General features: G+C 38.2%; 2 protein-coding genes and 1 long non-coding RNA gene across 3 annotated transcripts in view; 2 read left to right on the top strand and 1 right to left on the bottom strand.

The window, feature by feature from the left end:
- The window catches only part of THUMPD3 (THUMP domain containing 3), a 28,491-nt gene extending 22,823 nt beyond the window's left edge, over positions 1-5,668 (top strand). Inside the window, exons 8-10 of the mRNA XM_028518162.2 lie at positions 2,247-2,357; positions 2,979-3,102; positions 3,295-5,668. Coding sequence (XP_028373963.1) covers positions 2,247-2,357; positions 2,979-3,102; positions 3,295-3,444 — 385 coding nt within the window. The 3' untranslated portion in view covers positions 3,445-5,668. The remainder of the gene's footprint in view (positions 1-2,246; positions 2,358-2,978; positions 3,103-3,294) is intronic.
- Positions 5,669-7,156: 1,488 nt separating this feature from the next.
- LOC118501629 lies at positions 7,157-14,932 on the bottom strand. The gene is made up of 2 exons (XR_004904264.1): positions 14,554-14,932; positions 7,157-12,401 (listed from the first exon to the last, which is right to left on the bottom strand). It is a non-coding gene; the product is annotated as an uncharacterized LOC118501629 (long non-coding RNA).
- The window catches only part of SETD5 (SET domain containing 5), a 76,014-nt gene continuing 66,599 nt past the window's right edge, over positions 14,926-24,340 (top strand). The window contains 1 exon segment of the mRNA XM_036030856.1: positions 14,926-15,092. The gene's annotated coding sequence lies outside the window, so the exon portion shown is untranslated.

Raw genomic sequence — 24,340 nt, 5'->3', positions numbered from 1 at the left:
CTTTGTGTTAGGTTTATATTTGTATGTTTTTAAAAATATATATTCATTTTATGCAAATACTCATTTACTAGTTACACATGGTATACTTGTTACTATTTTATGTCCATGTGTGTGTGTGTGTGTGTATTACTGATTTTAGAGGAAAGGAGAGAAACGCTGATTTTTGTTTTTCCACTTATTTATGCATTCACTGGTAGATTCTTATATGTGCCCTCACTAGGGTATCTAACCTGCAACCTTGGTGTATAGTGATGATGCTCTTACCAAATGACCTACCCAACCAGGGCCTATGTCTGTATATTGGTTATCCTCTTTTCCTTGCTAATTTGGTTTTTTCCCCTTTTGATTAGAATTGCCAGCACTTTGTATTATTTTCATATACTACTTGCTCTGTGGTTTTATGCTCCATGCCTTTTGTTTTTATTCCTATCGCCTATTGAGGTTTTTTTTTTTTTTAAGATTTATTTACTTATTTATTTTTAGAGAGGGAAGGGAGGGAGAGAGAGAGAGAAACATCAATGTGCAGTTGCTAGGGGTTCTGGCCTGCAACCCAGGAATGTACCCTGGCTGGGAATCGAACCTGGGACACTTTGGTTCCCAGCCCGCGCTCAATCCACTGAGCTACGCCAGCCAGGGTCCTATTGAGGTTTTAAAGTTTATCTAAAATCTTTAGTTATATGCTATAAATTTCCTTTTAATGATAAAAGTTTTATTAGAGCTTTTTTTAAATTTATTTTTATTTTTAGAGAGGGAAGGGAGGGAGATAGAGAGAGAGAAACATCAATGCGTGGTTTCCGGGGGTCATGGCCTGCAACCGAGGCATGTGCCCTGACTGGGAATTGAACCTGCGATGCTTTGGTTCGCAGCCCACGCTCAATCCACTGAGCTAGGCCAGCCAGGCTTATTAGAGCTTTTATGTAAAATACTCCTGTTGACCATATTCTATAGATTTTGATAGTTCTCTACTTTAGTTACTTTCTGCATTCTTAGTTGTATACTTGGCTCTCTGATCAGTTGTTTAGGATAGTGCTTTTCAACCTTTTATGTGCCTATGAATCACCTGGGATCCTGTTAATATACAGATTCTGATTCATGAGGTTTAGAGTGGGACCTAGGAGTCTGTATGTCCTAGCAAGCTGGGTGATGTTGATGCCGCTGGTCTGTGGCCCAACCTTGAGTAGCAAGGATAGTTTATTTTTGATAATTTATATTTTATTATGAATTTTTATGGTATATTTTATTTCACATGAGATTTTCTTGAGAGTTAGTACATGACCAGGCTTGTTTTTGAAACCTGATAGACATTTTAAAAACATCATTTTTCTATTTTCTGAATATTTTCTAATTTTTTAGACCCTTTCGGGCACCTTCACTTTTCACCAGTTCAACCTGTACTATTTGTCATATCAATCTTACCTAGCTTTTAATATTTTCAGCTTGGTTTGTTGCAGTTATTGGTGCTTGATTGTAAAGCTCTATTTTCAATATTTGTCCTTTTCCTCATTATGTAGTGATTGCCTTCACTGCATTTTATTCTTAAATTCTTTATCAAATATCAATAATATAACCCTTCATTTCAGCTCATAATCTTTAAGTTGCCTTTAATTCTTAACCTGTGTATTATTGCCTGTTGTGTTTTATTAAGCCAGTAGTGTTGCCTTAATGGGATTTAAATCATGTTTTTATTATTGTCTCTTGTCATCTGTTTAACATTTTTTTGCTTGTTTATTGATAATATACATATTTTTTTAATCTTAAAGATACCTCTATATTTACTAAATTTACCTATGTTTTTAGGTCTCCTGTTATCACTACATAGATTTACCAAACTTTATCCTTCAGATGTGTCTCATCTTTTCCTCTTTAGCATTGTTTCCAGTGTCCTTTTCATATTTTATCAATTACATAATTTACCCTCTGAACAGTTTTCAAAATTGTCTATTGCAGTTGTGTTGCAGCCTTGTTTCTCTCCTTAATCCTTTTTCTTAAATCATAAATGAAGCAGATATAATCTTTTGAAAGTCGATTCTAACAACTTAAAAATATTTTGTTATTCTTACAGATTTGGTCATCAATAATTTATAACCTTATACTTTCTGCATTCTACTTTTAAAATTTTGATTATTGATAGTCAATATCAATTAATATTTTAGTAGTATTTTTTACTTTATATCAGTGTCTTCAGAAAAAACTTTTTAAAATTTCCCTTAAGAATATGTTAAAGCACCTTTCCTTTGTCCTCACAGCAAACTGTCCTGCGGCTTGCCCATAGATGCTATTCAATGGGATATCTGCAATCTGCCACTGAGAACTGGCTCTGTGGACATTATTGTAACAGACATGCCATTTGGAAAAAGGTGGGACTTAGTTTTTTTTAAAAATGGGGTTTACTTTCACTTGTTATGCCAGTACCCACATGTCTTCTAAACCTGTTATATTTTGAGTTGTATGTCAGAAATCTTTCATTCCTTTTAGCAGACTGTCAGCAGAGCAATTTTTCTTTTACGAATTATAACAAGATGATAGATTCATCCATATTTTTTCTTCTGAAAACAGGAATGTATTAACTACATTTTAATCCTGACCATCACAGGAGGTTTCATCCACTTATAGTGCATCATTAAATTATAACACTTCACACAGAAAGGTTGAGGAAAACTTGGTTTCTCTCTCAATATAAATGATTTTTTCACTGACTTGGTTTCTATAATGTGCTCATAATCATTAAGAGGGCAATTTGTATATTTAAAGTTGTCAAAGTTTTTTTTCTCTGATTAATCCAATTCAAAATTTTATGCAGTTTATTTAGGTCTGATCACTCATTTCATTGACATATAATAGCAAAGCTATGACTTCTAAACAGCAATTATTTTTCATACCTCAGGATGTTCTTATTGCAATGAATTTTTAATAACTTCTCACATAATCCTAGCTATTTTTTTTGCAACAGTGTTTGAGTCAGGGACCTTCTTTTATAGGATGGGATCCAAGAAAAGAAACTGGAACCTTTACCCAGCTTGCCTATGGGAGATGAGCCGTGTCTGTAGACCAAGGACAGGCCGAGCTGCACTACTTACTCAGGACAAGAAATGCTTTACCAAGGTGCTGTACAGTAACTCAAAAACTCAGCCTGTGGCATCTTTATGATCTTTTTTAAGTAGAACTGGGGATATTGGTTTCAGCAGGATTGTGCTTTTCCTCAGTGTTTCTTATTCACAACTAAGACTCCTGGTTGGCCTAGAAGCAGGCAGGTCATAGAAGCTAATTACTTTTATGCCTTTTGTATATACACAGGCATTATCTGGAATGGGACACGTATGGCAGAAGGTGCATACAGTCTGGGTGAACATAGGTGGTCTTCATGCTGCAGTTTACCTTCTGAAACGTACACCTCAAGCTTTTGTTCATCCTTCAGAACAAGATGGAGGAAGAACTCCTTGGTAATGCAAAAATGAAGATGTTTATAGTATTTGTGCTTCCCGACACTGGAAATGCCAGCATAAACTTAATTTGAGAAAAACAGTGTTAACAAAAGTGCAGTGTGCACTGTTTAAATTGGTCTAAAGTTCTTTACCCTGGTTAGCAAAAGGTGTGAATGTAACATCATGGAATTGAGTCTTGTGAGAGAACTTTTCTTTGGAACTTGTTGTGAAGAGGTAGCTGGGCAATTGGTACTTTCCTTAAAAAGCTTTGAAGATGCTAAGCCTACTAAATGCTCTGGGATTTGGGTTTAGAACATTTTCTTTTCTGGCTTCATACCAGTTCCTATTTTCCATTGTAGCCACCCTGGCCTAATGGAAAGGCAGAGAATATAATCATAGCATCTTAGGCAACCCAGATATTGCCTGTGTAGCTTTGCTATTTAGTTGTTCAAGTTCTTTACCTCAACCTTAAAAAAATGAAGCATTATTACATGTTGTGAAATAGTGTTTGCCTCATGACAAGATGAAGTCTCACAAGATCTATAGGAAAGTTTAACATCTGCCTTAATAATTAAAATATGCATCTGTTATTCAGGTTAATACATAGAAGAGGACTAGGATTTAGCAAAGGAATTAAAAAAATACATTTTTATTTGTAAAAAGCAGCAAATACATTGATAGAGGAAGTATGGGACCAACAAGTAAAATTTTAAAAAATTTTATTTTTCTTTCCATACACAAAAGCGGTATTGCTTTTCAAAGTCAAACATGAGCTTGTCAATATTTTTGGTTTCTTAAAAGTACTGATGTATCTTTGAATTAAAAACTTCATCTAAGTTCTTGATTGTTTTCTTTTGGGTGACTATCCACATTTAGATGTTTTTCTAGTTGCAGAAAGGCCCTCATGAGATAGTGGAAAATAAAATGATCTCAACACAGTATTAAGTCCTTGTGAAAAACGGTGCTTCCTTGGAACACAGTACTTGGGGTTTTATGTGGAGTTCTTTAAAGTGTTCAGTTTATTTTATAGTTCCTGGCTGCATTAAGCTTAGATTTTCAGTGTCATATTAGGTAATATGTACTACTCACATTATTTTTTGATGTCTCACATTTAGAATAAAAGGACATAATACTTCTTTGAAAGAATCAAGTTCACATCAGTATATCCAATATTCCTATTCTGGTTTTCTCTGATATACTACCTCATACTTGAGAATGAGTGTTTTATATCCTAGCCTGGAGTTTTTACCATCATCAGAATGTAGTTGTATTTTGGGTTCAAAACATAAAACAACTTTTCACCTAACAAAAAAACCCATTTAAACTTCCAAATGTTAGTGTAGTTCACAGAAATGCGAAGTATAAGGACCACATCCATTTACACACACCACTGTTTAGCAAGTGCTCAATACAGTACCTTCCAGAGTAGGCATTTAGTATTTGTTGAACAAATGAATATTTTTGCATATTGGCTTAGTTTTTAAGTATAACAAATCTGCGTCTGGTCCATCATAGCTATAATCTTAAACACTACTGTAAAAACATGGCCAGATTTAAGGTGATGTAAATATGTAGAGAGCATTATCTGCAAGTTAGAAGTCTTTCCTCCCTAGTATTGTTTTGTAATCTGGTGACAGGAACAGGAAATAGGTTATCAGGAATAGCTGGGATTGAGTTATTTATGACACTGCCACTTAACTCATTGTGACCTTGGTTTTTAACCTCTCAAGTGGGCCTCCTACACCATAGGGATGTGAAAAGATGGGAAGGTAATTGTAATAATCTGAACACAAAATGAGTCAATTATGATCCAGACATTCTGTTACTGAGAGTCAGCAACATAGAGAGATTTTATAAATTAAGTGAAAGGAAGATGATTATCTCCTAGAGACTAACAATGTAGTAGTGATGAGAAAGGGAAATAACACTTATTTTAAAATGGCAGTTAAGACTTTCCAGAAACGGCCAAAACTGCAGATTCTAGCATATCAGTGTCAGATATAGTTCAGCTCTGCAGTGCAAGAACTAAAAGGTAAGTGAAAACTGGGGGGGGTAAGTATTTTGAAAGGCCTGTAGAGTAACTTAAAATAAAACATCTTCTCAGCACAGCACTTTCTTCTTAGCCTTTTCCAAAAATTTCAGGTGAGGTGTTATGTAGGAATTTCAGTGGGGATATAATAAAAGTTTGAATATTCTAAGGGAAAAAATATCACATTTAATTGTGCCCATGTACATTTTTTATTAAAGAGAAAAATATATAGGCCTCCCATGCCAAATTTTTTAAATGTGCACACTATGGGAAAAATATATCCTTGGTTAAAGAGGCCTATCACCCTTACACTTTTGCATCAACGCTAACATGTTTGCTAATCAGTTGTGAAGCTGTGGCTATTCAATGATATATTCTACAATAAAAGCAATTTTCACTGGAAAGGAAAATGGTATTAGTTTTTCTCATGACCAAATTCTAAATTTCCAACTGCCTGCTATTGTGATCATTGTGTGTCCCACCTCAAACTCAACAGGAACATACCTTTCTCCACTAAAACCTGCTAACATACCCATTCTCCCAGTCATCCAGCCTGAATACTGAGTCTTTTTTTTTTTTTTTTTTACTCCATCTAATTATTTCAATAGGCATCTGAGTATTTTACACTGTGGTAGAACAACTGTTTCTCAAACTTTGGTCTCCGGACCACTTCTTACCATATTAGAAATTAAAACAAAAAAATTAGTAACAAATGCACTACATTAACATTTTCATGGAAGTATTTTCAAGAATGAATTATTTTACATTTTTGCAATTTGGTTCTCTCAAATGTCTTTTTATTTATTTATTGCTCTTAAGAGTGGGAGGAAGAGAAACATCAGTTTGTTGTTCCACTTGTTTACGTAGTCTTTGGCTGATTCTTGGGTCAAATGCCTGCCTTAAAAGAAGGCAGCTGGATTTTTATCTTTCCTCAAGCAATTGCTTGAGATGTTAAGTATTTGCAATTTTCTCTAATTTCATATATTGATCATTTGGAAGATATTGGTGTACTTAGTAATACAAATCTCAAATGCTGACCCAGTTCTTTACATATCTAAAAATCAATATCACTACCTATATCATAACAAGCATAAATACTGGAAAAATGCCAAGCTCCCTGACAGTGGACTCAAGTTTCTGAAAATTTTAATTTTCATTTCAACGTTAGAATTTTACTATTAACATCATTCAGCCCTGGCTGGTGTGGCTCAATGGTTTGAGTACCAAGCTGCAAACCAAAGGCTCACCAGTTCAGTTTCCAGTCAGGGCACATGCCTGGGTTGCAGGTCCCCAGTAGGGAATGCATGAGAGGCAACCACACATTGTTTCCCTACCTTTCTCCTTCCCTTCCCCTCTAAAAATAAATATCATTCAGTTGTTTTCTTGAAAGGCTCACTTCCTTATATTAAAAAAAAAGGCTGCCAAATAGTCTCCTCTGACAACCAAAATATGGTAGTTGTTCTTTCCCATTAAAAATGGTGTTCCGAGAAAATAGTACTTAATTCAACTGGCAACTCAACTGCACAACCATTGTATGTATGCATGTAGGAGTACTACATGCAACTATTCCATTTCATCACTCATATTAAAGTTACGTACTCAGGGCTCAGATATAAAAAAAATTCCTGTTTTCACACAGGTATGAAGTAGAACTGCTCCTTCTTCCCTCTGGGTGTGTACTGCAAATGCATGGCACAGGAGAATGACTACTACAGTCTTGTGCCTCTGCCTTGATTTATGCTAAGATGCCAGCAGTTTTCCCACCTTTGCCTTTTCACCATTAGTAAAGGTATCAGGATAAACCATATTTTAAAATGTTATTCAACATTTTAACTACTTTGAGACATCTTTTGTTGCCAAGCTTTCACTTAAAAATCTCATTAGTTGATACTAGTGCAAGACAATTACAGGGTGGGGCAAAAGAAATTTACACTTGTAAGTACACAAAACATTTTATTCTTGTATTTATACTTAATTTGTATTATTTCCCATACGAACTATAAACCTACTTCTGTCCTACATTGTACAAAATAACAAGCCCATCATTTGTAGATTGATCCATTGTAAGGCAAACATACACTTCTACAAAGGTATTAACAGATTTCATATCTGCATGTAAGTCTTTAATATGACAAGTTACTGTATTAAAACGTGGCACTATGATTTACTTTTCATCCAACATTCAGCAGTGTTAAATGGACATGGCTTTTTGTAGTTTCTCAGCTATTCTGTTTCTCCAGCCAATGTCATACAGTAACTTATTTCAGTAGCTTTTTCTCCTGATTTCTTTGAAGTTGATTCTTCCTATAACAGAACTCTGCAATACCTTTTTAGCATTTTTAGACATAAGCTGTGGGTTGAATAGGTAATCGTGTAATCTTTTAAGAAAATGATCCAGTCTTAAATAAGAAAAATATAAATTGATTTCTAAGTTATTGAATTCTAAAATAAGTTGTAGTTAAATTTAGAAGTTTTGAGCAAATATTTAAAGCACATGCATAACAAGGCAACAGGATGCATTTTTATGTCTATGCTTAGGCACAAAGGAAACAATTTTATATTAACAATTGTACAATATTGAGGGTTGCTGGGATTATAGAAGGTATAACCTAAAAAGTGAGTTAATTCCTAAAAACAAATATTTGTACCCTAAACCTACCATCTTAGGAAATGCTAGGAAATTCAAGAATGCATATACACCCTTCAATTAACACCAACATCACGTAGCCTTTGCACACTTCTGCAAAAGGGAAACAGCTTACTATTATGAAAATAGTTTTACCTCGAAGACCTCCCTATGCTTAGGCAATAGGGAAACAGCCATAATACAAAGTCTGTCCAAAAAGTATCAAACCATGTACTACGGAAAAGAAACATTTATTAAGGATGATACAAGAAACATTATACATAAGACAGTAACACCTCAGTCCTCTTGAAAGTAGGCACCTTGGGACCTCACAACAATTCCCCGATCTTTGTTGATTGCAGCCTCTACACATTCAATATTCTCAGGCTTCAGCCTTCCAGAACATGGATCACTTTCAACACATTCTCAACCAACCATCTTTGAAGTATTTATGCCACACTTTTATTTGTACTGCACTAACTGCATCACCCCCAAAAGCCTTCTGAATAATCCAAACAGTTTCCATGCAGGAATGTTCAAGCTTAACACAAAATTTGATGCAGATTTGTTGCTTTACTGTCTTTTAATGTAACATCCACACAGCACACACGTTCACTCAACACCCACCACCCCCCACTGACTAGTACAGTGAAGTCATTATTGTTCACACATGTGCATTCCAGTCCACTCTCCTTGGCTGTCAGGTTACAGTGATGCCGCATGAACTGTTCTTGTTATATTAAAAACAGTTGCACTTTTTTCTGGACAGACATCGTACAAGTACTGTCCTGCCCTCAAGGAGCAACCTAAAAAGTAAAAACAGAACAATTACTCAATTACTAATTTATAATTACAACTGTGATAGATGCTATGACAACTCAAGTGGAGGACCCAATGTAGCAGAGGAGAAGCACCAAGCAAGACTTCCTCAAGAAGTGATTGATGTGTTAAGACTATCCTCCCTCCCTCTCAGTGACTTGGTCAGTTATCGAGTCCTTTAACTTCTTTTCCATTTTGGTTGCCATTGCTTTACCAGATCTCATCACTTCACACCTGGACTACTGTGAAAGAAACTAGTAAATGGTCTGCCTTCAAATTTCTCCATTCCTACGATCCTATATCCTGCAGCCAGATTAAATTTCTTAGAAGGCTGTTTCCATCAGAGAAAGCAGTACCACAAGCTGATAAGGAACACTAACTTACGTAATTCAGATCAGAGTTTGAATACCTGGCCCTTAATTTGTTGCTGTGTCTACAGAAAAGTTGTTCAACCTCACGGAGCTCTCATTCCTACCTTGTAACTCTAGGTTTTACATATCAAGACCACACTACAATGGTACTCAATAAATATTAATTTCTTCAACTCATCTGTTTCCATTAGTTTTCGCCTATAGTGTGCACCAGAATGTTGCCATTATGTAGTATAATAAAAAAGTACAGTATGAGATTTTAACCAAGGGGCAGTGAAAAGACGAGGCTATGAGGACTATTGACTAAGTTGATGAAAATTCATATACTAGAGATGGGGTTAGTTAGCTTGTAAATAACCAATTCTATAAACATATGAAAATGTGTTACATTCCTATTGTCAGCAGGAAAGCCAATCTTAAACATATTTTAAAAAGAAAAACACTAGAAAAGAAAGGGTGATTTAGTACCAGGACAAACTGAAGGTCCAGTGATGACTGAATTCTAGGAAAAAAGCTGGAAAATTAGTACATGTAACTATGACTTTGAGATATAATCAGAGGCAGAAATAGTCTCTCTAGTCCACCATGAAGGTATGCATCATGATAGCAGGAATAATTCATCAGGTTTAACCCTGGCCTAAATAAAATAAACCTAAATATTTGACTTCATGCTCCTATATGTTGTAGAAACTGTTCATGTTACAGAACAGTTCTGTAACAATCCAGATTCTCAGGAAAAAAAGCTTCTGTAGAAGTATGACCTCCAATATAAAGTACAATGCCACCAGGTTAAGTAACAAACTGAAGACGTCTCAGCCTGTAAAGCAAAGTACCAGACTCCTGGATGTGACCCAACAAGGTGCTCTACAATTAAGACTGACGTAAAACGGTCAAACCAGTCTTAACCTTGTACCAATGATCCTTATCACATTCTGGACTAACAACTGCAAACCACAAATGAACCAGACCTCCTACATGCATAAAAAAAATATATGAAAGCAACATTATATAGTTCAATTTTGCACATCTAAAAAAAAAGAAAGCCCTTTCAAAACTTTCACTCTCTCATGCAAGTGCTAGCAACATACTTAATTTTTGTCCTAGAATAATATGGCTCTACTTCAAAAGGAGATAGGCTGCTGGTTTATTAAAATATTATAAGCCTAAGGAAGTTAAAGAACAGGAAGAGGATAAGTACAGTGGTTCACACAGGAAACCCAAACAAGGGTTGAACAGTGGACAGATGTATTCAGAGACCATGAGGCATTAATTTCCTTTATGAATAGCCAATTAGGAGACTTAGGTTAAGTATGGCCCTGAAGTTTCTCCATAAAAGACTTGTTTCTGTCTTTTGTGGAATTAAACTATTACTTAAAAGTCATTTCACAAATCAATAAAACCAACATTTATTGAATACCCACCTCTGTGTTCAGGCACTGGGGAATCAAAAAATAAATCTGTATCTTTGAGGAATGCATTTAGTGGGAAAACAGACAAAAACTGGGAACCTTCATATTCAAAAAAATACTTGTAACATTTTAACATCCCTTTTAAAAGGAAAACAATCTGACCTACAAAATCCAAAAATATTAACTTTCACTACTCTTTGCCTTTGCAAATGTTTTCCCATTCAAGTTTCCGTGAAGTGGGCGGGGGTGCAGGGAGCAACTCAGTTGAGGAAAAAATTAGGGACAAAGTAGGGAGAACCACTGTATCAGAGGTATTTCTCAAATTGTAATCATTTTTGTCAGATAAACCATGGCCCCAGGATGTTTTTGCAGTGTAGTTTCTGGGCTGCCAACATCAGAAGCAAATAAGAATTTGAAAAAGAATATAATTCTAGTGCTTCTCCCCTCTGTCTCAACTGAATTCATATCTGGGTGGGGATGGAAATCTACATTATAAAGCAAGTCAATTGTGTGCACTGAAGGTTAGAAAACCCCCATCCAAGGGGTCTCATGTTCTAGGGGAAAATTTTAAGTAAACAACTTTAAAATTATAACTGAAATCTGTAAGATGCTATTTTACCACATAAAAAGCATTTTAGTGTTAAAATATATCTATTAATTTATACTTCAAGATGAAACTCAACTTTGTGGTGGCTTCCTGTAACTTAAAATATTATACTCAGGGCCTCCTCTGATGAAGTTAGGGCTGGTTTCATTTACATTAGATATAGTCCTATCACCATATGGTTTCATGAAATTCCACTTTCCTAAAATTCATTACGCATTCTCTTTTGAAATCCAAACTAGTCAATACCTACCTTCTCAACACACTGTTGTCTAAGGAAGGTTTACCTTTAGTAAGGGCTTGTTGGATTAACTCACAGCTGGGTTCGGTGGAAGTACAGAAACAAGCAAAATAAAACAAGCAGGAGAAAAAAAAATTAAGTGGGCCAGAGAAGTCCACTGCTCAATATGAAGAGAAATTATCAACGTCCATATTAAGTACGCTGCAATCCACAACACAAACTTGTGGCTACAGCTACACTGCCCATAGTGGCAATTTAAATTACACAAATTAAAAATCCAGTTTAGTCACACCAGCCACATTTCCAGTGCTCAATATTAATATATGGTTAGTGGTTACCATATTGGATAGCACAGATAAAGAACATTTCCATTACTGCAGAAGATTCTACTGGATAGTGCCAATCTAGAGCACTAGCAAGCATACAAAGAATGATTTGAGACCAATAATCTATCAACCTTATAAAGACATCTACACGTCACCCACTCCATTTTACTTAATATTGGCTACACATCAAGGAATATACTAGTTTAGTGGTACAAGACTCAACAAGAGCCTGTGGCTCAGAGTAGTTAAGAGAATTTAAACAAGCAATGACAACAACCTGGGAAGAGCTATGATTCAACATGCTTGTTATGAAATCAGGGGAAAACACTGCTAACTTTTTTATAGGGGAATCTGGCTATTAGAATGATAGATCACAGAAGGCAAAAACATAGGGGAGATGATTACTTTAACTGAGCCTTAAGTCTTGAAGGGGAACAAGCATCAAAGGTAGCATTCCAGCCAGAATCATCCTACAAAGTGGTGTGTCACTATGATTTGGGTAAACAGTACTCAATTCAGTATGACTTAAGCAGAGAAATAGTGTTGGTGTTTACCTGTGGAAAATTGCCACAAATTGAAAAAGCTGTTAAGAAACAGATGAGGTTAGCCTATTGAGGAGCCTCAAATATCACATTACTGATGATGGAATTCATCCTGTGAGTAGGTGTCAAGTCAGTAAAGGAGTTACATCAGTCATTTTCACGCACAGGCTGTATGTTAGGACAATTGTCCTGGTACCATGTAAGATAGATCAAAAGAGAATACCACAGGCATAGGCACTAGCTTGGAGGCTATTAGTATCATGGCAATTGAACTCAGTTACTAACTGATGAGAACATAAAAAGCAAGATGGATTGAGAGGATATTCAAATAAGGTAAAAGGGAGATGTTGCTGAACCTCATGTCCAATTCTCAAACAGTAGTCAAGGTCGGAAGTAAAATACCAACAGAGAAAAAAGGTAATCCTGGCATGAGTGAGGCCTCTGCTCAGGTTAGGCAGGCTAACTGGGGGGTGGAACCAATCTGTCTGGTTTCATGACTCACCGGGCTACCAAAAACAGAAGAGAAAGCCAATAGCATGTTTGTGGGGACTGGATGAGCAAGTACAACAAACAGAAAATGGAAAACGGGCTCAAGCTATGAGTAAGAGCTGCTAAGGTGCCTGATCCTGGATTTGCAAGAAGGGGGCCTAAAAATTTTAAGATTAAGATTTAATGTGCAATACCGTATTTTCGAGGTTTAGTAAGGGTCTCAAATGGGGTGACTATAAAACTAAGTCTGCCTTTAGGCTCTCATTTTATCCCCAGGAGGAAAAAAAAAAACTACAAAAAGGACTTTAATTAGTAATACACACGCAGTCTTCTTGTGGTATAAAACCAGTCTGCCCTCCATTTCCCTCCTCCACGCCTATTACAATTACTTTGTGACACAAGTCTGTGGGAAGACAAGAGAATTTGGGCTCACCCTCAAAATATTACACCTGCTCAAACCCCTGCAGGACAACGCCCAAGCACCAGGTTAAGCACGGGCAAAAGAATCCCGCCCCTAATCTAGAAAGAGCGACTCGACATGGAGGCGATGACGAGATCACGGGGGAGGGAGAGATTCTTCTAGGCCCAGGGCGGTCCTTAAGAAACTGGAGGCAACAGAAACTCCCATAAAGGTATTGCGGCACTCCCCTCCCCCTGCCTAAAAGGGTGCGGCCCTCTCTCCGCCTCTTCCACTGCAGCTCCTTCAGGGTAGCAACTCGCGCCGATTTTCAGAGAATATGCGCCTCCCACCCATAAACAGCTTGGCTGACCCCTGCTCCATTCCCCACCCCCACAGGTCCGGGAGCTGGTCGGGCTGGTAAAGCCTTTCGGGCGGCGGAACGCCCGGGGCGGAGCCGCGGTGCCACCACCCAGAAGTCTCAGCCCAGCAACCCGCCCCCACCTCCAGCGCGCGCTTCCTGCCACGTTGCGCTGGGGCGCGGGGCCAGACACTGCGGCGCTGGGCCTCGGAAAAGAACGTACCAACGACCGCCTTCCCGCCACCCCCGCCAACCCGTGCAGTGGTTACGCTCACTTGGGACACGAGCCAATAGCAAGGGGCCATTTCCCATGATTCAGCAACCAATCAGCTGCCGAACCCGAGCGGCGGGTAAACCGACTCCCCCAAAGGGGAGGGTGGCGGGACGCCCGCACAGGAGCCACTTTCACTGACCCTCCTCCTGCCAACCCCCTCGCCGTATACTCTCCCCCCGCTACAGGAGGCCGACCGCACCCGTATATCCAACTCTCCCCACCTACCTACCCACCCAACCTAGGGAGCAACGCGAGAGTTCCTAGGCAGCTACGCACTCCCGCCCTGTAACTGACAAGCCCTTTACTCCAACCAGAACCCGCCATTTGTGTTTTCACACACGGCGGGAGGAGGAGCGGCCAATCAGTGGCAAAAGCTGAACAGGAAGCGTTCCTCCCTCTGCAGTAGCAATGGCTCCGTCTGGATTCGAGCCTTTTCTACGCCTCCCTCCCCCTCTGGTTGCTGCCGGGCGTGCCTCACTCCCGCCTGCCCCTAACCCCCTTTCCCTACCACCACAACAAACGTTATACTCCCAAATTCTCGAGGAAGAAGGGAACCCCCAAGTACCGGTCAAACCACCTCAGCGACCCATTACTCCCTCCGTATCCACCAGGCAGACCTCCCACCAAAGTTCCGTTCCCCTACCTAGCCGAGGTTCTCTAAAGAGCCCGAGCGCCAAAGTACAGCCTCTTCTCTAGGCAGCCGCAGCAGCTTCCGCTGATTAGCGGCGAATTGGCCAATGGGTGTGGGGCGGTGGGCGGAGAAGCCAATGGCGCGGCGGGAGGGGGCGTGTCCCAGGTGCCCCTGGCGCCGGCGCTGGTAATCCCCGTGCGGTCAGTGGCGTTTCCGCTCGGGCAGCGGCTGAGTGAGCTGCTGCCGCTGCCGCCGTCGCCGCCGCCGCCGCCGGGGGAGGGGCGGCCGCCGCCCGCTTGCGCTCAGAGACTCACGCAGCCCCAATCCCGCCAGTCCGCCAACACTGTAGTGCCGGCCCCCCCCTCCTTGGCCCTTCCCCACCCCGCCTTTGCTCGCTCCGCCTTTCTGCCCCCACCCCCACCTCACGGGCACGGGCTATTCCGGCCAGGAAACGCCGTGGCGCCGCGTTGGGCCTAACTCGAGTCCTGCTGCCTCCCGGGAGTGCCGTGCGCTGCAGCCCGGGCCCAGGCCCCTGCAGCAACTGGGACAAGGTAAGGGTCCGACAGAAAAGAGGGACCTACCCTCTCGACCGGGCCCCGAGGGAGGGAAGGGTCACCTCCTCCGTCTACCCGCGCTCGCTCTCGGGATGTGGGCCTGGCCCTCCCCAGGCTTTTAGCAGGAGGATGCTGCCCCTTCTCATCTCCCTCGACACGCCTTACACACCGTTGCATTCCTCTTTCCCATGGAGAGAGGTCCCCTTAGTAATCTAGTCGACCCCACTACCCTTTTCATGTTTTTCCTGGATCAGGACGCTTCCCCTCCCCCAACGTCTCTTCACCCCTTTTCCTGGGAACTGCCTACTCCACGCTTACCTTGGATTTCAGGATAAGCCTCTTTCTCTTCTCTTAAAATACACAGGCATACTTTTTTTTTTCCCCGCAAACCCCCAACCCCCACCCCAATTTGCGGCCTGGTTACACACTGATAGTTCAGGGGGCCTTTATATCCCGTTTATAATGTTTCTCAACGCCTTCTCTATCGTTCTTGAGTCCTACATCTCAGGTGATTGCTTCCTTTCCCACACTAAAGACATTACCTCTGCCACCCCCACTTCACATTCTTGGGTTCCCAGTGGCGTCGACCCCAGTATCTCTGAAATAGTTCTATTGAATTTGTAGGGTTCGGGCTTGGAGTTGAGCCAGATTGTGTCGTTCTCCCAGCCTTGGGCGTGGAGAGCAATCACTTGAGAATGTCTTTAAAGGCAGAAAAATTTACCTTTTATGAATTCCCATTCCCTTTGCGTGGAAGCTAGGGATGTGAAGTGAATGGCCGTGAGAAGTCCTGGTTTTTAAGTAGGTGAATCGCGTGAGAGGGAAAGTTTAACTGTTGGGAAAGCCCCCTCTATGCTAATTCATTCTGTAGAGGTCTTTGCTTGTCTCATTTCTTAGGAATAACTGGTCTTTCGCTTGGATACTGATGCTGCAGCCAGCTCTGCTGGTCTGGGTCAGGGGTGCATATATGACCTGCATTTTTTGCTTTCTCATGTTACTTGTGCAATGTGTTCACCACCACTAACTCATTTCGTGCCCAGATCTCTGGGTTCCATTAGGCTTTGTCTATACTTGAGTTCATTTCTCTCGTTTTCCCCGTGCTCATAGTACAGAAAGAACCCCCGAGTTCTATGCTAATTTATTCCATGACTTGACTAAACAAGTTGCTTTTAAATGATTTATTTGTAACCAAGGTCATATTTACATTTTTGTTGGGCAGATGTTACATAGCTATACTCTTGAGTTTTAGCACTGTGAGCTTTTTCAGGAGAATGTGTACCCCGTATTTTGAAAATTTCTTGGTGGTTGACTTTATATCGTTAATGCTTTTAGGTCACTCAGAAAAGAGTTACAAGTTGTAATTTTAGATGTGTGGAATCTGAGCTAGGACTAAAGTAGAGAATATTCACATAATCAGAGGTTTTGGGGCCTCTTAGAGGACACAGGAAAAAATTTTTTATTGGATTTCTTCCAATTTTCTCAGGAGGATCATTCGTTTTCTTCTATAGCCAACAATTCTGCCTGTTAAAGGATTGTGGTCTTTAAGGTTTACTCAGACTGTCATTAAGATACAAAAATGAATTATGTCTTTTGGTAGGGCATGACACAAGGCCCTGTCTCTGACTGCAAATTTAAATTTGACTGTAAAAAGAGTGGTTAAAAAATTGGCCTTTTAAAGACTAAAGCTTAATCTTCTCTCCTAAATTGCTGGCTTAATTAAAATGGGTATTTGGAATTTGGTAAATATTGATTTTTCTAATAAAAGGCCCTTAGTTTAAAACTAAAAGGGTGACCTTAGGATTGTTTCTTTCTAAAGCGTAATTCCAGCTCTTCTGGCATGGAGTATTGGTCCAAAAAAAAAAAAAAGTGTGTAAGGAGTGGGGGTGGGGTAAGGAGAAGGTTGTTCCTTTGGGTTGGATCACAGGGGTGAGTATACAAGGCAGCAGCAGCTGCTGGCTCTGGAGCTCTGGTTGCTACGTGAGAGCTTGAGTAGTGCTGGCTGCTGTCTCCAGGGAAGGACAGCAGTGCAGCGTCCATTAATGCTGTTGGCTGCAGGGAGCTGCACTTAGGCAATGGCTGCTTCAGTACTAAGAAGAAACCTTGCTTTCCTGGGAATTTTCACTGCTGAGCTGGTTTGCATTTTATTGGTGAGAGATGAGAATTCATAACCTTCTACCCATTTATGGATATCAGCATCTGGAAACTGGATCATAGTAAAGACTTTTAAATTTTTGTTTGGTTTTGTTTTGGGGGCAGACTTTTGGTTTTTATCTGTAGACTTGCGTTAGATAGAACTGAAAGTTCCATTAGAGTTTTAATTTTTCAATCTATTTAAAATGAAAGTAGTAATTTAAGGATCTTTCTGAAAACCAGATGGGGAAAATATCAGGGGTTTTTTTTTTTCTGTTATTGACATGTGTTTCTCCAACTCTTTAATCATTGATTCAGTTTTAATATTGTTAATTGTCTCCTGCCTTTCAGTTTTTAGGCCATATTTACTGTATGGAATAGATGTTTTGCAAAACATTTACTAAATTTGGAATCTTGAAATAGAAGTGCCCTTTTCAGAATGATTTGTAAATGAAAATCTCAGAAGTATTTTCCTAATTTCTGTATCACTTAATAGACTTCTCCAAATTAAATTATTTCTTTGGAGTTTGATTTATAAAATGGATTCATTGTGTGTGTGTGTGTGTGTGTGTGTGTGTTGAATGTAGTTCTCCAGGACCACAAGGATGTATATTTGATGGCCATCCATCTGCACAAAGGCCAGACTAGAAGGAATATTCAGAAATCTGGTAGTGTACTGTACACATGCTTGAGAAGATGGCCTCTTAGCCCCTTATGTGGCCTCTCCTCCCCCACAGCTCCTTTACATTAGGAAGATCTCTGAGCAGAACAGTTTGTTGAGTATGGAAGTACTTGAAGAAGAGTCACCATCCAAATATACCACCAATTTCATGCAGTACTTAACTGATGCAGTGCCCCCCACCCAAGACTCTTAATATCCTATATTTTTTCTCTCGGAATTTGATATGTTTGACTTTTGTGTAAACATACTTAAAATCCCACAATCATTTATAATGTATAGCATGACTGTGGCATTTGTGGCAGGGAACTAAAAAGAATGGAAATGAGTTTTGTCATTCACGAATGTGGTTTGCATTGTCTCTCAGTGATACACAGTGACTAATGAAACAACCTTTCATGGATACTATTTTTAGGTGCTTCTAATTCTTATTTCTATCATGTATAAAAGATGCATATCAGATAAATATGGTTTCACTCATGGTAGCTGTTTAACATTTTAAATATAAATGTTTTTGTGTTTAAGTTACTACATGTTAAAGTTACTTATAAAATAATTGTTTTTTTCATTTGTATTTCTGTTGTTTGGAACCCATTGTGATCTTGATGTAATCATTTGCTGAAAGATCATAGAGGCCTTTTTCACAGGATTTATTTAACCAGTATGCTTGAAAATTTTATATCTTCTGATACTGTTTTGTGTCCAGGAACTTAACATACTTTCCGAAGTTACTCTGGCCTTTCTAGGGGAGAGAGGCTATTTAATTTTGTCTTTGGACAGGAAAATAATATGCAGACAACAACAACTTGTACTTTGTTCTCTTCATTGCAAAATAATTTATGAAACATTAGGCCATAGTTAAGGACAGTCAGTGATTATTAGGTACATCCCCTCAGTGAGAAAGTGGATCATGAATAGAATAAAACTTACTTGTAACTTCTGGCTCCACTATGGTGATTTGTCACTTTAATTTGAAAGTAAAAGGCCTAGCAGTGGAATTTAGTTTATAAAAATTTTTTCAGGTATTGTAAAGTAAAATTTTTTGATAGGGATATTTTAAGAGAAAAATTATTTTGTAAAATGTGTGAGATAATGTATATTTTAGTGTAACTGGTGGTTATTTATAATTTGATTTAAAACATCCTTTCAGAAAGCACTCCTTAAAAAAAATAAATGTAATGTACTTGGGATAGACAGTGATTGGTATTATTCCTTACAGAGAAAAATTCCAAAATACGTGGTGAAATTGTATTTTTAACCTTTCACTTGATGCTGTGATAGATTTCTCTTGTAAAAATTCAGGGAAGCTCATGAAAGATGAGAAAATGCTGTGTTGTTTTGTTTTGTTTTTTAACTTATCAGTACATACTTCGTTGAATTAAAGTCTTATGAAAAGTGTCCTGTTGTATATTCAAGTTTAAATTGAATAAAAGGTATCCCAACTTGGAAGTGGAAGATTATTAGAAAGCATCATTTTATAGAATTCTTATTCTGATTAAATATATTCAAACTCTTTTAACATTTTATGAAGGGAATTTGAACTATAATAAAGGAACGATGAAGCTAAATCTCATTCTACTTAAATGAGCGCTCACTGAGCAAGGAATTTGTAATCCCATCCTGCCTCACTCAGTTTTTCCATCATATTGATTTTGTTTGCTGAGTACCTCAGGGAGAGGTGTAAGGGTCACATTAACTATCTTTGATATAAAGACAGGAAAGGAATTTTCTGTTTATTAGAATAATGTCTTAGTAGTTTTAAAACACTAAGATTATTGGCCTGTTTTGCTTTATGTATTCGACTAATGGTTTGGTCTGGCTGCTTTCTCTTTTATGCTCTTCTGTCTTCGCAACATGAAAATTCTCAGAGTTTTGATGGCAAACAAAGTAATAATAATCATTTTCTTAGCCATGTTAATTACGTATATATACCCAGAGCTGGGAACATTCTTTGACCTATATTATGAATTGTAAAAAAGCAGGAGATATAGGAAGTTGAACAGAATTTTTTTCTGTCTGGAAAATCAAGTTTTTGATGTGCTACCTACCTAATACAGGGAAAATACTGAATTCCTTGCTGCTCTGTTTAAAAAAATAGATGGAAGCATGGGAGGAGCCTGAGACCTCTGCAGCAGGATTTGGTCTACGTAGAAAGGAAGATTTTGTTTTGAAATTGCCAGCTGCTTATGTCAGACTGACTCCCTTATTATGCTTCTAGTTGGCCTGTCAATATGGCCAAACAGCTAGATAAGTATGGGGCAGGACAAAGGGCTCTTTGCACAGCAGGGAGGCAATGCAGGTGGGGGAGGGGCAGGAGGTAGGGAAGACAGGAGGAGGAGGTTCTTTTCCCTGGGAGATTATTCATTTTGGCATACAATTAAAGAAATCATTTGTACTTCCCACTGAGGCATTGAATTTGTGCCAGCCATATACTGCTAACCTGAAATTTTGTATATCCCTGAATATCTGGTAGGGAACCATGCCTTCCTCCAAGGAAAAAATAAAAAATTAAAGCTTTGTATGGGTGAAAGAAAATAAATTCCTTGATCTCCACCCTCCTGAAATACAAATTACCTCCTGAGTAGACCAGTTCTAGAGCATCTAGAGCAGCATTCTCCTTAAAAAAAAAATGGAAAAAGAAACCCTGACTGGTGTGGCTTTGTGGGTTGGGTGTTGCCCCTCTTACTGAAAGGTGGACAGTTCGATTCCCTGCCCAGGGCACATGCCTGAGTTGAGGGCCTGCAAGAGGCAACCGATCGACATTTCTTTCGAACATCAATGTTTCTCTCCCTCCCCTCCCCTCTCTCTAAAAGATAAAATCTAAAAAAGGAGAAAGAAATGGGAAGGAATATTCTATCTGGATAAAACTAATATTCCAACATACACATTGTCTTTATTTGTGTTGGGATTAGATCACATTAAATAATTTGTTTCCCTTTGTGAAGGTTGCATATTGTTAGCTCCAATTTTATAACAGAGGAGAGCACCCTCAAACATTTATGGGTTGGCTTGCCATCACCTAAAATACTAACTGAAGAAAGACAACTTCCTGGAGAACCTGATCTTCCCCAGAGATTTCTCCCTCCCTACTTTTTAGTGTTGGCACAACTTTGTTTGATACATTTGTGCTCTACTCCCAACTAAAAGTGAGGTGATTGCATCCATATTACTAGAATTATGATGAATCATAGAGTTGGAGATCTGTGAGTTTATCTGCACTTTAAGCAAAATTACAATATTTGAAAGTTTGGGCCCTTGTGGAACTTTTCATTAATATGTTTAAAAGGATCAGTGTCCTGAACAGTATTTTCAGTTAGTTTTAAATGTCAAAACAATACATGTATGCTAGGCTTTTTAAAACCACAATATTAGAGAATTAACATTCATAGACAAGTTAGATAGCAATTATTTAGCTTGCAAAAGGATTCTTCCTTTATAAAGAAATATATGAGTTATGTTCAGTTTCTGCTTTCACTTAATATATTTTAAGAGAATTTGAATTTAGAAATAACTGGTCAGAACTCAGGTTTTCCAAAAGCACATCTGTTGCTTAAATTGAAATGCCACCTGTATTACAATGTTATTAAACTAGTCTTAAAGTTTTCCCTTCTATCTAGACTGCAGAAGACAGTAAGGAAATTGGAATGCTAATTTTTGCTTATGGATCCAGAGCTGGTGACTGCTAGCAAAGAAGAGATGTTTGTTTTAACTTATTAGAATAACTGAAAAACTGCCTTCAATATACATCATAATAATAATCAACCCTGATCAAGTTTTGTGTCATTTCCCTCTGTAAAAGAAAGATGCATGTGTTCACATACTTATATTCTGTGTGTACTGGTCTTGGCAGTAATGATACAATATTTTGTCTGAAAAGGGAAATTTGACAATGTCATTGACATTAGTTAGAACTTTTTTTATCAGTAAAATAACGACAGTGTTAACATGAAATTTAGTAGGCTCTATTTTCCATTACTAAAGAAATTTAGGGTAGTCGTTTCTTCTCTTTGTAATCCATTCATATGGATTATTGCCATAGATTTGTGGGACTAAAATAGAAACTATCTAATTCAAACCCTGCCTCCATTCCATACAGTTTTTTCCCATGTACTAAGACCCACATGGCTAGCTCTAAGGAAACTTGTCTTCATGCACACACCCTACTTCCCAATTAGAAATTTCTTTATTGTGGCTTCTACTGCTCCTAATACCTGAATCTTGCCAGAGGCCCTAAAAAGTTCCTGGCAAAAATCAAGCAGGGAGTGGGGAACACATTTTCATTCCAAAGGTATTGATAACTGCCTTGGCTTCCCCCAAACAGTTTATCTTATTTTCTAATAAAACCCTGCCAGCAGTAGCAGTAGACTAGAATGAAGGTGAAATGCAGCACTGTACTTCATTGTGCATTTGCAGCTTCTCCACCTTTTTTCCTGCTATTATTATCCCATAACGCCTCTCCCCAGCAAAAAAAAACTAGGACAAGAGAGGAAAAACTGGATGGGCTAATACGATTTTTACTGTGGTTATGGGTTTGTTTATATGTACTTAAACACAAAGCTCATTTGTTCCAGTCTTAAAAGTAAATAGTGAAAGATTTTATAACTCCAGTATATTCTACTTTCTTGATACTGTTTTAAGCATACTTAATTTTCATTGGCTGTTCACACAATCATTATTCTGACAGATGCCACTGTCTTGTTAGCTTGAAGAAATGGAGACTCTTCTATAGATACTATTTGCAATTTGTATGGGGAATTACTAATTTGTGTAACTCAGATTTATGACTAAAATAGGTTAAAAATTAAACCTTTAGGCTTATCCCTTTATCGTAGTGGAGGTGAAATTGTTAGAATATAAATTTTTCACTCTTCAGAGTTCTTCAGGCTACATGATTAACATTCCAGTTCAAGCCTTTTTTTCCCACACCACCACCCACAAAAAGACATTTTATTTTTATCATTTTTACTGTCTTCTGCTGCTGAGATTTTCTCCTCCCCACTCCTAAAATGTGAATACATACATAAAATCCAGGAATCTAATGAGGTGTGTGTGTTGCTGAATATAGTAAGAAGATAGTTTCATAATTCTTGGAAATTATGATCTGATTAGGTTGTTTTAGTATTATAGCATATTTAATAATATGGACATGTTATTAATATGTGTCCAGATGGATCTCATTGTTTCATATTTGTACCCATTGTCATTTTATATGAGGTTGTTTCTCTCTGCCAACCCCCGCCTGGTCTCCATGGTTTTGTATTCCTGCCCTGTTATGATCTTTGGCCTGTGTTGAAAATCTCTATTTCCTCCCACCAACCTCTGTGCATGCCACAACACATACAATTTGTACTCGCACAGCTCTGTGAAGGAGGATGATCTGCAGTTAATAATCAACTCTTTGGGCATTCTTGGGATCCAAGGGCAGTTTTATTTATGAGGAAGAACCTGGAAAGACCTGTTGGCAGTTAGACTGCCTCTGCATTCATGTTACCTTTTCCTTTGTTAACATAAACTGTTCATTTGTTTTATAAGAGAAACCAGAAGAAATGGAAGGGCCACAATTAGATATGGATATTTAAAAAAATAAATGTTTATTATGATAATGTTCAGGATAGAATCTTAGGGCACATTTTTTAAACTTTATTTTAGTTCTAAAGACGATAGAGTTTAAACTCCCAAAATAAAGGATTGTTGAGGCAGTATAATTGATTGCATGCTCAGTGTAGCATTAGATTATAACATGAATGCATAATTTTTTATTTTCTCAGTCTCTGTAGTACAAACTACTATCACTATGCAAGTTAAGTGTCTTTATGCGCACAGCCTGAAAAATATTAGGTGGAATAATTTCTTAAAAAAAAAGATCTGAGGAAAATGTGGAAGCTAGTCCAAATCTTTGAAGTCCCCTTTTAATTTTTTTTGTTGTTGTTGCTATTACTAATGTAGTTTTATCTATGGGAATTAGAACTTTAAGTTGTAGATTAGTAATAGAACAAATAAGGGTAGATTGACATGGTGTCAATGCACATTTTAGGATGAGGCTAGAATTGTACCAAATTGTTACATATTTAGGCTATTTTTATTTTAAAAGTTTACTAGTATTTTTAAATCTGTGAAGTGGCATAAAATATGTACAGATAGAATAGGTAAGTTACCTTATTGGTGGCACATTATAATTTATTAGAAATTTAAAAATGAAGTTATGTTGATATACTATATGGATCTCAGAAGTTACTATAGCTAAACCACTTAGACCAATTAGGTAATACTGCCAGCTCCAAGGCTCTTTGGAACCTAGGCTGGTTGACTAACTCAGATTGTTTTTACCTTACTCTTTCTTAACCTCTAGGCTATTAAAATTTTAAGTGTTGCTAGGAATAAATTATTTGTTCATAAATGGAGTAGGGATTTGGGCCATATGGGAAGACATGTAATTTTA

The sequence above is a fragment of the Phyllostomus discolor genome, chromosome 7 (genome assembly GCF_004126475.2).
Source record: "Phyllostomus discolor isolate MPI-MPIP mPhyDis1 chromosome 7, mPhyDis1.pri.v3, whole genome shotgun sequence".
In the NCBI taxonomy this organism is placed as follows: domain Eukaryota; kingdom Metazoa; phylum Chordata; class Mammalia; order Chiroptera; family Phyllostomidae; genus Phyllostomus; species Phyllostomus discolor.
The sequence above is the reverse complement of the archived record's forward strand: the minus strand, read 5'-3'. Positions and strand labels throughout refer to the sequence as shown.